This window comes from Buceros rhinoceros, unplaced genomic scaffold (genome assembly GCF_000710305.1).
Source record: "Buceros rhinoceros silvestris isolate BGI_N320 unplaced genomic scaffold, ASM71030v1 scaffold7551, whole genome shotgun sequence".
NCBI lineage: Eukaryota > Metazoa > Chordata > Aves > Bucerotiformes > Bucerotidae > Buceros > Buceros rhinoceros.
Genome location: NW_010392522.1, coordinates 99,701 through 112,816, shown reverse-complemented (window position 1 = coordinate 112,816; position 13,116 = coordinate 99,701). Strand labels below are relative to the sequence as shown.

Below are 13,116 nucleotides of genomic sequence, written 5' to 3'. Positions count from 1 at the left end.
CTTTCCCTTCAGAAGGAGGGATTAACTTAGTTTCTCTTGCAGTATAAGCTCTCTCTACACAACAGCCAAGGGGGTGAGAATCACCCTTCTCCTAAAACGAAAGCTGACCCTTGTCCTGTTGGTGGTGGGTGGGAGAGTCCTGAGCCATGGGTACAACCGTAGGTCTCAGCTCAGCTCCCAAGGCCCACGGCTGCCTCAGCTGCTCATTCATCCTACACGTCTGTGCCATGACCAGGAGGGCAGGCTGGCACCCCCAGCACGTGCAGGGGCACGAGCACCACGGGAAGGGTGGGCAGCAGCCCCTTCGGCGTCTGCACAGCCGTTTTCCTGTCATAGGACAGAGAGAACAAATCACCACCCGGGTTATTAAATGGAGGCAGCTGTCTATAACCTTGGTACCTTCAGACCCCTGTCCTGTGGAAAATCTGCCTCTGGCCATCGTGGTGGTATCTGAGTTTAGGATGGAACCTAGGGATTGTGTCAACTCAGTTCTCAGATATGTGCTTTCACCTGCAATTAAAAAAAAGGGAAACAAAAGAGTGCAACATGCAAGGCTTTGCCTGCAAAAGAAACCCCACATCCGAGAAGCAAATACCGCCCGATGTTAATGCAGACAGGCACTCTTCTGTAATTTAGCTCAGGACAATTAACAAAGGATATTGCTATTAACGTATTGCAGGAGGAAAAAATACTTCCCAAGCACCTAACAGCAACATGGTGTGATCCATGGATATAAATGGCCAAATAAAATGAAAGGATGTAAAAATGTCATGGGAACACCAGCCGTAATCTAATGTTGTCAGTGCACTCCACACACACCTTGTAATTACTAACACATTTGGCCTACAAATCCTTTTTCAGACAGGGGAGCCCACCACTTCTGTACCTTTTCGCCTAAGCTGCTTTTGATCCCTCACAATTGATTTAAACTCTTCCATCACTTCCTTTGCCTGGCGAAATAATGACGAGATGCTATCGAAGGGCAAGGGGGAAGGGAGGTGGGGGCCTTTACACACACGCCCAGTAGATCTAGTCGCGAACTTTCAGTGAATTAAATAACACAATGTAAGACCCAACCTGCTGGAAGCATTTTAAGCTCTTCTCTTTTCCTCCCAGCTTCTTCTGACGCACACACTTCTCCTCCTTTTGCTGCATTAAACTGCTTTTCCACTTCCTTTCCAACAGTGGGAATACTTCCCTTATGGGTGTCGGGATCTTTCGGGGAGGTCAGAGGTTGCCCTGCAGAGGAAATGACAAGCTGTGAAATGTAAAAGAACAATTCCTTCCACATGTTTCCTTGCTGCAGGAGCAGTGAGGGGTTGTCGGCCAGCATCACGCCAGGATGGGCCCAGCCTTTGCCTAGCAGTCCTGTCAAAACTAATTTACAATTAAAGACCCGCGCAACTGTTTAAAGCTTTACAACTCCGGCGAGTTTCAAGGACTGCCAAAGCCAAATGGCACAAACCAACCTAATTTTTAACAGACAGGCAGAAAGAAGACAGACTGAAAAATGCTCTAAATTGTACAAGTAACCAGATAAATTGTCTACCTGAAATGATCCTTCCGTACAATATTAATTTCTGTTACAAAGTCATAGTTCAGGACTGAAAAAATTTCATCTAACTTTTCCTCTGGCTGATGCACGGGGCACATGAGATACGTGCTGCTGTTCAACAGCAATTCTTGTAGGGCAAGGGAAAAATGAAGTTCAGGGGGGGAAAAATGAGCTATTTGTTCATTGTAACAAGATAAACATCCTTAAAAATCATACTCAAAGAGCTGTGTTGCTTTCGCCATTTTTTTTTTTTCACACTCCCACAGTATAGCGGAGCAGAGAGGAATGAGGAAGAAGGAAATGTTACAGATATGTAGAAAATCTGCATGTAGGTGCGTAGTCCAAAGGCAGCTAAAGTAGTTGGAGTCTTTCTACACGACAAACCCACCTGGAAAAGCAGTACAACAAGCATCTCTGCTAGCCCAGATACTGGGAGCAGCGTGGCCGTGCTAACGCTGCCCAGACTAACACAGCCTGTGTCACAGCTCTGCTTCAGCCAGGTCATCCCGCTGCTGGGACCGAACTAGCCTGGCTGCCTTTGGACTCACTGCTTGAAAATCCTGGCTGATAGCTCCTCTCCACCAACACAGCCAGGCTGAGCAAAACCCCCATCTTGATTTCACGCTGTAGTGCTTGGGCTAACCTCTGCTTGAAAAGACACACAGTCAGTCATGACCACTCAGGTGTAGGTAGTGATTTCTGCACACAGCTTGGCACTAAAAATACCAGAAATTGCTTCATTATCTTAATCCTCCTCAGCCACGTGGCCACCTTCTCCCTCGTCAGGACCTTTTTTAGGTCCTGAGAGCACATCATTATATGCTAGAACAGTGCCAGCCATAACTTCAGAACTTTAAACTGGACAATATTAAAAAGGTGTAAGTCATTGGCATGAAAAAAGTTTTCCCTTGGTTCTACGAACTTCAGAGGATAAAATTATCCCAGGTTTTCTACTTGCCTGTTTTATCTGATCACCGTTTCTGATGGGCACAAATAGGTGTTTGCAGGTCAGGTCAGAGGAACATCACAAACATTTGGAAGAACCTTCCCAACCAGTGCCAGGTAGCACTTCCCAGCTGAGCCTGTATCAGGCTTAAAAGTGTCTGAAGTGGAGAACAAAGAGAGGAGTGCTCCCCGGCTACTTTTGTGAGGATGTAAGAGGTGCCACCTTCAAAAAAGGCTGAGTTACACCCACACAATGTCAGTGTAAACCTCCTTCTCTGGACATACTTTGTCAAAGGGGATTTTCCTGTGGATTTCATCGTGAGAAAGGGTGCTCTCCTGAAGACCTGATATATCTAGTGTTTTAAACAGAGATGGACATTTCTGAGGTTCTCATGAATTTAGAAGACCGGGTTTCTGAGATCCAAGCCTATCAAAGCGATGTTTCCTGACGTTGCATCAAATTTTCCTACCTATGTTTCTTCTATTAGAGTTGTTGCCACCTTCTACACAACAATGGCTAATGAATTCCATGCAGAAATTGTCATTTATTTATTTATTGACAGGGACTGTTGATCCTTTAAAGGGGCAACAGAACAAATGAAGCTTTTCTTAAAAAAAGCAAAGGATGGTCATGAAAGCAGAAGCTGTCTTCTTCCATGAACCTCCCATGAGCACCACTTCAGAAGCCTGGAGAGCAGATGTGGTTTGGACCGAGTGGCACACTAGGTCTGTAATGTGCATCTGTGAGCTGCAAAGGAGGTAGAACGGGAGGTATGAGGTTGCATTCCCCTGCACTGTGCTCCGCAGGAAAGGTCCTGTGCAGCAGACGAGCCATACCCCGCCCTGGGTAAAAGAATAACACAGCCTGGAGTTCGTGGAAATAATATGAAGGTTCTGTCTTAAACTTCTACAACCAAGACAAATTTGAAGTGAAGGTTAAAACACCATCTCGTAACCTGCTCTGTTTTGCTTATATGTTGCAGCACCACATATGGTATTGATATGCAAGATCACTCACTCTGTAGACTACTGCAGGAGAGCGAGTCTCAGCACCAGTCTTCATTTGGGCTGTTCTTGCTCTCTCTGGTTTGTGTCTCAACCTTAATGTCCCTTTAACAGAGCTTCCCCCCCACCCCCCTTTGGTGGTTTAACAGATATAATATAGTATTTATAGAGCATATCAATGTGCGACAGCTTGCCACAGATCATAAACACATTTTTCTGTTGGAAATGTTGAAGTCGTGATTTTCACCACGTGATCCCCAGTTCCCTAAGGTTTGCTCCTTTAATTGTAAATAGCCAGAAAGTCATCAAGCTAGCATTTAATAAACTTTTAATTTGAAATGGATTACCACATGTTGTGTTTGTTTACCCATTATTAAATCTCTTAGCAACATATCACCAGCAGAAACAGCATACTGTAGCACCGCATAGATACATTAAAAAACAAACCCATGGGGGATATTAGCAGCTAATAATATCTTTAAAGAAGGCTCCAAGAAAAATAAATAAATATAAACAATATCAAAAATTACTCCTAGAAATTTTGTTAGTGCAAATCTCTTTGGCATGGAAATTACAGATCTTCCACAATCAGCTTATCAGCCTGTTTCAGCGGCCTGCACACGAAACAGCACATACACTAATGGTCTCAGTCCTTATAAATTCATCTTTCTGAACTTCTCAAAGTGAGTATCACAAGCTTTCCTGTGTGTTTACACAGACATGACCTATTCAGCTGTGGCCTCAACGTGTATGTGTGTCTATGCGCACGTGAAGACTGATGACAGGTCCAAACGACGGTAAGGACAAGTTTGATTTATTAAGAGCTTGTCCGTAACTTCACTGTTGAGAAAAATCGGCTGCACCTCCACCTTTTGGATCAGATCTGCTATTCACGGTTTTGTGCCGCATCTAGAAGCGCCTCAGCAGGTATGTAGAATATATAGGGCAACAAAAAGGACCTTACTCCTCAGTACGGCATATGTTTACACCTCTGTGGTGCTGGTATCAGAGTGGTTGTATAAAAGCCTTTGGGTGACAGTGCAGTCGCTGCTTGGCCTGAAAGTGGCACAAGGCAAACCTCATCATCTTTATCTCCTAAACCAAAAAATGCTTCTACTGGACTGTCTTTATGTTACACTTCCAACCTGAGCTGCACATTTGCTGTGCTAAATTATTACTGCTCATCTGCTCCTTTCCTTCCAATATCCTCCTCTGTCTCCTCCCATGTATTTTACTGTGCATCCCTGGTGCTGCTCTCAAATGCCCGAGGAGCCTCTGTCCTGAAGAACCAAATGTGATTCAGATCTGCTCATAATATTTACGCAGACGCTACCACCTGTGGGTTGGCTGCATCCTTCAGTTAATTAAACAAGATGGAATATCGAAATGTCTGTACACCGTGAAAGAACATTTTGTCCATTGCAGTCAGATCCCACTGCCTGAAAAAGAGAAGCCAGTGGCAGTGTCCTGCCATTCTTCTCATTCCTGGATTTCGAACAGAAGAGGAGCAATTTCTGAGTCCATTGCAACGTCAATAACATCCTCAAAGTAGCTTCATTAGGAGACTCACAGAGGCCAAGCAGGATGCTTAGTCTAGAAGTAACATCCAGCAGTTTCGAAAGAAAGCTGTCAATGATAATTTTCCTATGGGTTACCACTTGATTGGATCTTAATGGAATTTCACAGGAATAGCAAAAGGCATGTCTCTGCCAGAATTGAAGCCCCTGTTCTAGCCCAGGGACATGCTAGAGTTCTTCCAGAAATAATTAGCCAAAAAAAGTATATTTTCTTTTTTATTTCTTCCTGTAAGCTTAGTGTCATGTGCAGCTGAACTGTTATTGCTGAGACTTTCCAAGCATTATTCAGCCTCAAGCAGAGGCCAGAACGGAAAGTTTCATCCTCAGCAACAAAGCTGGTTTAAATCACTCACAACTGAAAACAAAGTTAAGCAATATTAATAAAAATAATCACAGTATTCCTCCTATAAGACATGTTGGACCAATATCTGAACAAGGAAAATCTAGCTTGAGAAGAGCAATGATGACCGGCCACTGCTGAAGTGAAACCAGGGGTTTCTTCAATGAAAGCCTGAATACAAACACAAAAGTTTCAACCCATCACCTTGTGGTCCAGCCTGCTCCGCCTTCTCTAAGACACCATTCTGTCCTGCCATGCTTGAACACGTGAGAGCTTCAGGTGGGAGATGAAGGTGCGCATCACACTTTTCTTGCTTATCTAAATCCTGTGGTAGTTTCATTACCTATTAATAAATAAAAAAGTAAATAAATACTTGAACTTAAGCAGTTCATTATTCCACAAAGCCAGAACACACTTGTTTGCACCCGCTCTGTGAATCCCAGCAGCCCAAGATGCTGATAGAAGGATTTTAGGAAGTTCCTGTTTCTCTGTACTTCATTGACTACAGTCCTCTCCCGTATCAGTTTCTCATGTCCATCTTCCCTGTGCTTACAGACTAAAGTGGATGTCCTGGAAAATGGGGGTGACTCACAATCTTAATTCAGGATTAGCTGGGAAAAATACAGATTCCCTGGAACGTTAAATCATTCCAGTCTATACACTGAGTTAAAAAACTAATTTTGCAGCTTTAGGGTCTTTCCTCTGCTTCATTTCAACCAATTTTGACTCTTTGGTTATTTTTTCACCATAGCCCTGTCAGTGTTGTTTCTGATATTCTCTTTCCTAGCATATCTTCGGTATATTTTTTGTACAAATTCTTACATCTCTACATGATTCTGAAGTTATTTTCACATTTTTTACTCTTGAGAGACCCAAAAAAGAAAATGGCCTGAAAACTACTATGAGAAAATGAACAACTACACCTTCTATTAAGCAAACTCACAAATTAAAATTAAGATGCTTTCAGATGTCATTTCTTTTGGTAAGGGTTTTTTGCCTGAGCCAGAAAAAAAGAAAGAGGTTTGAGATTCTGAATGAGGGAACTTAACTCTGTTACAATAACACCCTTAATTTGCAAGTCCAGAAACAATCTTCCACTGAAGAGAAGTTTTTAATTCAGGTCCATTTTCACCAAAGACAAGCAAAAAAATGTCACATCTGAATTATGTCCGAAACTGATTCAAAAGTAAGGTTCCTCCCATGAAGTCTTGCTCGTTCACTGGGGATCCCAGATGTACAAATGCAACTATATCATAAAAGTTATTTTATTTTGCACCACGTGAAAGCATCTCCGAGGTTTATTTAAACCATGGAGGGATTTAACATGTCCTGGTGGCAGATTCAAACTCAGAACTGCAGCTTTTGATCCATTTTTTTTTAACCAATTACTCATCACCCCAAACAATATTTTGATATTTGAAATGATGCTAAAATTTGGCTGTAAAAACCCCGCTAATTTCACATCTTCTTTATCTGCCTACTGGGACAAACGGCTTTTTGGAGATGCAGGATTGATTTTAAGGCTGACAAGAGGGTACTGAAATCTGTTTTGAGGAACAGCGACTAAACAACAAGCCTCATTTCTTTCAACACAAACCTGAAAGTAGAGATTGCATAACCAATGATCCAAGTCTTGCGAAATAAAATTTTCAATTTTTTTGAATCGGTCAACTTTGGAGTTGTAATGGCCTCTTAGAAAGGGACATTTAAATTTTCCCTCCAATGCATTAAAATTGTTGTCACACAAGGGAAAAGCTCCCCATCCCACTTCTCGATCAATCCCAGTGTGGGTCCCACGAAGAAGGAAGAGTTCAAAGAGAAGGATCATGCCTGGCTTCAGAGCCTTTCTAGGTGGTAGAACCTAGCAAAGGAGGAAAAGAGAAGATTTATTAGTTATAAAACCATTGCAAGGGAACCGGCTTTCTTTTATCATATAAAGCTCCACAAACTTCATAACTTTGAACCAATTTTGCATGCTAAAACAATTAACAACTCTTCTCTTTCCACCCAATCATGTAATTGAACAATTTTCTACTTCAACAGAGAACGCAATACTTTTTTTAATGCTAATTTTGTGACTTTTTTTCCCCCTTGGCTTTCTAGAAATGTTCATTTTCTGTCGTTATCTACCAGTAGGAGAAAAACACCACCAGGAGAAAACTTTAAGACAAACCAACTCAGCAGTCTAGGTGTCCCTGCGAGGGCTTAGTGAGATTCACCGCTGGGCTCTTCCTGCAGCAGCTTTGGAGGGTTCATCCAAACACCCAGTGAGAACACCTGCAGGATTGCAAGGACTCCTCACCGCGTCCTACACTCTTCTCCACCCAGTTCTGGGAATGATCTCGGTACACAGTAGCCTTCCTCCTCCAAGTTAAAGCAGGGAAACTCTTCTTGTGAAGTATGTGAACCTCAGGGTAGGGTCAATAAGGATGTTAAGTAAACTCTTAGCATACCAAAGACTGGCAAATACTGTTTAGAGTTTTCATAAGAGCTAGAGATGTTCTTCTGAGCAGCTTGGAGCTGTTGAAGAGGGTTACCAGCACCTTCAGGCCCTGGAGCAATTGTGTTCCTCTGGCAGGGAATTGAAAACCAGGGGTGAAGACACGCTCTCAAGGAATGAATTCATGTAAATCCCTCTGTAAGGCTTGCTGTGTGAAGCAATGCAAGGTCATGGAGAAGAGGATAGAGAAGGAAGCAGGGCAAAGACAAAGAAAAAGCTGGTCCTATGGCACAATTTTAACCATTGCCTGTAATTAATGTGGGGTTTCACCAAGGTCCTCTGGAACAGCTCTAATACTTTCAAAAGGGAAAAGGGAACACACCCCGTACAAAAGCTAGGACATGGAAGGGGACTACCATCAGACCGTGGCTGACAGCTCTGAAGAGCAGTCAGCTCGGGACAAGGGGAGAAAATGTGTCAGCTATACCTCTCAAAGAGCAAAACATCTGCTTCACCACCGCTCCTGACCCACTCTCCTGGATCAGAGAGAACGGGGCCTGCCTACTCTCCTGCATAAAGTATCTTGGGTGCTTCTCTAATACAGACACTAGTCTGTTATTTGAATGTTTGCACCTTTCATTGTTCCCATTTCAGTCCTCAACATTCCTAGCAGCAGATGTCTCGGTATGTTTGCAGAGACTCCTGCCCAACCCTACCTTGCCTTCCAGCCCAGCTAGAGAAAGAGGAGCCTTTTCTCCTTCTCTCCTGCCCATGAATTGGCTGTAGAAGGTCAGCCACAACATCCAAGAGCATCCTCTGATGCTGAGTGTGTTGTAGGCTATACCCTTAGTACTTTCTGAAACTCAGAATAAGACCTACAAATAGAAAACACCCATCCAAACTGATCACCCGCTACTGAAAGCCTAAAACGCCGAAGTTGTTTTAAAAAAAGCAGGGACTTCCTCAACTGGACCATTTCTGCAACTGATAAACCAGCTACGAATCTTCACTGATTCAAATATTTCTGCACCTAAGTACACACACCACAGTAGCTCTTTATTGACTGCTATTTTTAAATACAAGCATCGCTTTTTTATACTCCGGATTGAACAGTGGGCAAGATAACAATCATGACTCGGGCACAGCCAAGCTTTTTCTCTCTCTTCTTCTGAAGCAGCTAAGGGATTTACCCGTACCACTAACTGCTGTGTTAGGAGATGATACATGTTCATAGTTGTGCTGGATTCTATAATTCTTTGAAGAGCTGAATATAAATTATTATTTTAATAACATGCCTTCCTGTTTCAAATTATATATTGTGATTAGATAACGGCATGAGAGAGGAAGTCATTTAAGGAAATCTTTTAAAACTATAAATATTGTCATTATTATGTAGGTGTACTTTATATTAATTATGTAAATATATTCTAAGACTTAGTGTAGGCTTAAAATGAAACAGAAGCATCTGCTGAAAAATGCCATAACCCTGTGGCAGCTGCTATTAAACCATTAACAGTATCAGGTTTCATTTAAACCAGATTTACCATTTTCTATAACAGCCCGTGGGAAAGCTAAAAACATTAGGCACAAATTACTGACAAAAGAGATCCTTAATCAAGCCATACATTTCATTTGGCGAGCTGGGTGCTAGACACTAACCTCTGCGCTACAGATCGGAGGTGCTGGTTACCAGGCTATGATCAAAGACAGTCACCTGCATTGTCGAACAACCCCAAAGCACGAGCAGCTGAAAGCACCGTCGCATCGCAACACCCCTTTGGGCTTTCCCAGACTTACTCTTTTCTTTAGAATAACTTTGCAGTATGCTCTCTTCTGCCAGCCTGCCAACAGACAACAGTCAAACAGGCGGTGTAGGAGAAACAGCAACTATTAAAAATTCATTTCTGTCTCCTCCTCACAGTTATTCTCCATTTCTCATCCTGGACCTACATTGCACAATCGCTTTTTGGGACTGGAAGCATCCCTTTGTTCACAGTTACGGGAGCTGGACGTTTAAGCCGTGCCACGATCCAAACACACGACGGCAAAGTATGTAAGAAAAATAAGGATTTAGTCACACAGCTGTGTGCCATCAGGTCATTCTAGGAGTCCTCACACATGATCACAGCGTGTCTGACCCAGAGAGGACAGTGTCACGCACCTCAGCATACACGGTCAAATAAAACGTATCAAGGAAGAAATATCTTTCTGTTGAATCCGTAGACAAACCCCGGGCAAGTCTCTGCCTGTTCCTCTGCGCCGGTGTGCCAAGCACTCGTACAGGCGCCTGTGAGCTCTCACTTCCATCCTGACAGCACTGGGAATGTGATTTACACAGGGGAACTGCTGTCTAGAAAGGGACAGCCAGGCTGAAGGAGGAGAGTTTCAAAAAGGAGGCAGATCTCCTCAACACCCCACTCCAAACCTATTCCCATCACTGCAGTGACCACATATCTCTGTCCCAGCCTGCTGTCCCACAGCCCTGGGAAGGACACAGGAAGCTCACACTGACCAGTTTATTTTGATGGACAGTTTTGTTTCTGCAGAAAAAAAATTGAAACCCCAGCAGTTCTATTTTCCCTGTGGGTGGTGACCCCCTTTTGAGGCACTATTGGGCAGGTTAGTCCCCAAGCCTGCACCAGCACTACTGAGGTTCAAAGAGAGTTTACCACGTGAAAACAGCTCCCTAGCTTTTAGTGGGTCTAACCTAACACCTCAGAGCCTCACTGTTTCTCCTCACTCGGGTAAAATCCCCACTAAGGTCCATGAGGCATATAGCCCGTCACAGTGCTGGGAAAGCATCCAGCGCCCACTTTTTACTGGTGCAATTTCTTCTGCAAAGAGGAGTGTAGCAGAGAATAAATAATGCTGGTGCGTGCCTGCACGGGCACAAGGAATTATTCTTAGTCTGCAGTTAACAGTGTTGCATTTAATTGAATAAAATCATAGTGAACTAAAATTATCTCTTGCCACTCTTTGTGAATTCAACTGTTTTATATCAGTTTTATTGCAATATATCTTACTTCCCCATATGCCACCGTAATTCCAGCAGAATCGTTTACTCTAGAGAGAGAATGAATTCTATTTGAATATTTCAATAAACAGATCCAGTGTGAGGATTTGGGGGTGGGGGTGTGTCTGACTTACTCTTGAGCTTTAACACTGTCAAAGCAGAAATGAACCTTTGCTTCTCTCCTCTGCCCCTTCAAAAGCTTTCGATTCAGAAGAAAAAGGCCAACAATTACATTCCTTAATCCACATTGCACAAAGATCTGACCACTAAACACATCCAACTCAAATGGATTAAAGTGAATTGGAGTATGCAAAAGCAATTCTGTGTTCGTTTATTATATAGAAGATTTTTGCAAAACTCTATATAAATTAATGGCTCATCATTTCCGAATATGAAAAATGCAGCAAATAAACCTCACTGGTATAAAGCATGGTTAGAAAACCTTTTAAATAGGAAGCAGCTCCCATCAAACTATTTCACTGACAACTGAAAAATTACTTCACTCTGTAAAACGAACAGGGCTGGAGATGGGGCTGTTATTGCCAAAATAAGGTGGAGCTTCCACGAGCAGGTTTCAAGGCTGTTTACGTGCAAAGCCAGCACACAGGCAGAGGCAAGGGCCTTCCTGGGAAGGGTTTGTGCAACCTTGAGATTTATAAAAGGCCAGAGGGGAGGGAATAGAAACACAGAGTGACGTAAAAATAAAATATCATGTTATTAGTGTTTTCCAAAAGTCCTATCTATCATCAGAATGTCCTGGAGTAGCTGGAAACTTACTTCCACAGCTTTCCGTCGCTGCCTGTCTGCGAACAGCTATCTGAATGTGCACAGCACACAAACCAAAAGGGCACCGTGCCGGGCACTATCATTCATTCCCCCATATAGATTTTTTTTTTTTCTATTTCCTGAAAAAGAGAACAGACCTTTCAAGACTTATGTAGCTCAAACAACTTCCTGACTCCTCTCCCTGCAGCTTACAGTTCTGCTTCAACCTCCATGCAGTACCGCCTTCTTTCCTAGGTCCCAGTATCCCAACCCCCAGATCATGGAGCAGAAGCAGTCATGGCACAGCAGGCGAGCTCAGATCACGGCTGAGCTGCGCGGGGCAGCAGTATCCGTAAGCAGGCAGTTAATTCATTAATTCACTGCTCTCAGTCCTGCAGCAGTGGCAGCGAGCAGGGTTTCTCCTGACAGACTGTGCCAAAGCACCCCAGCGCCTTCCCAGAGCTGCACCGAGTGTTCCGATGGAAACACCTCCTGTCTTCTTCCATGCTCCCAGAGCAGTGACGATTCTCCAGTGCCTGCCCTTCCTCTAGCAGAGATAACTCAGGGCATGGTTAACTCCGGCAGCATCACATGCAGCATGGCTACTCCACACCAGAGGACCAGAATCTGGCCTTTTATCTTCCCAAATACAGGAGAATAGTGTTTGCATTCTGTGAGCTTTAGCCTCTGCATCTGTTGCTAATTGTCCTGGCACATCTGCTGCTAATTCTTTTCTGTTCTTTGACCAGCAGGGAGTAGTAATGGATGGTACAGCCAGCTCTGGCCTCCCCGAGCGGTTCTGGTGATAGACCGCCAGCATGAGAGGATTCTGACCTCATCATCTTGCAAGGGGAGAACTTGCCTTTGTAAGAGGAAGGCAGGAATCCAGTTCCTTCTCCTGCCTCTCTCATCTCATTTATTCCTGAGATTGATTCCAGCACCCTTGGAACACAAGTTTCCTGGGATAACATAGGCCACTGATACGAAACGGCAGAGTTTCTTTCTTTCCTGTCAAGAGGACACGTACTTTTTGCTCAGAAACCACTCAGACCCAAGGAGTCTCATGAAGAAGCGGCTCACGCAGGCTTGAGTCACAGCAGTGCCGCTCCACCTGCCCCAGGCTCCAGTGCAGGAGCAGGCAGCTTTTCTCTCCTTTTTGCTCCGCCAGCTGCTCAGTCTCAGGCCTCTTCCCTGATGCTGTTCTGGATTCCCCACCACGCCTCACGTAGCACAGCATCCCCCTTCCTCCACAAGCTTCGGTCCAGCTGGGGACCGATGCAGAGTTCACGCTGCTGCAGTAATTCCTGAATGGTCCAGACCTGGCCAGGCTCTGCTGTCTTTCCAGGAGCTCAGCCATCACCCCCCCAGTGTAGAAACAAAGACCAGCTCCTAATAACAAATTCCCCTTTTCCTTGTGTGCTCTGCTTAAAAACTGCATGTTTAAACAGGATCATTTTTGTTCTGTTGTGGCATAAA

The 13,116-nt window shown here is 43.8% G+C and overlaps 1 protein-coding gene across 1 annotated transcript in view; it reads right to left on the bottom strand.

The window, feature by feature from the left end:
- The window catches only part of LOC104500802, a 191,199-nt gene that overhangs the window by 131,021 nt on the left and 47,062 nt on the right, over positions 1 to 13,116 (bottom strand). Inside the window, exons 10-11 of the mRNA XM_010144518.1 lie at positions 7,020 to 7,283; positions 5,627 to 5,765 (exon numbers count right to left, since the gene is read on the bottom strand). Coding sequence (XP_010142820.1) covers positions 5,627 to 5,765; positions 7,020 to 7,283 — 403 coding nt within the window. The remainder of the gene's footprint in view (positions 1 to 5,626; positions 5,766 to 7,019; positions 7,284 to 13,116) is intronic.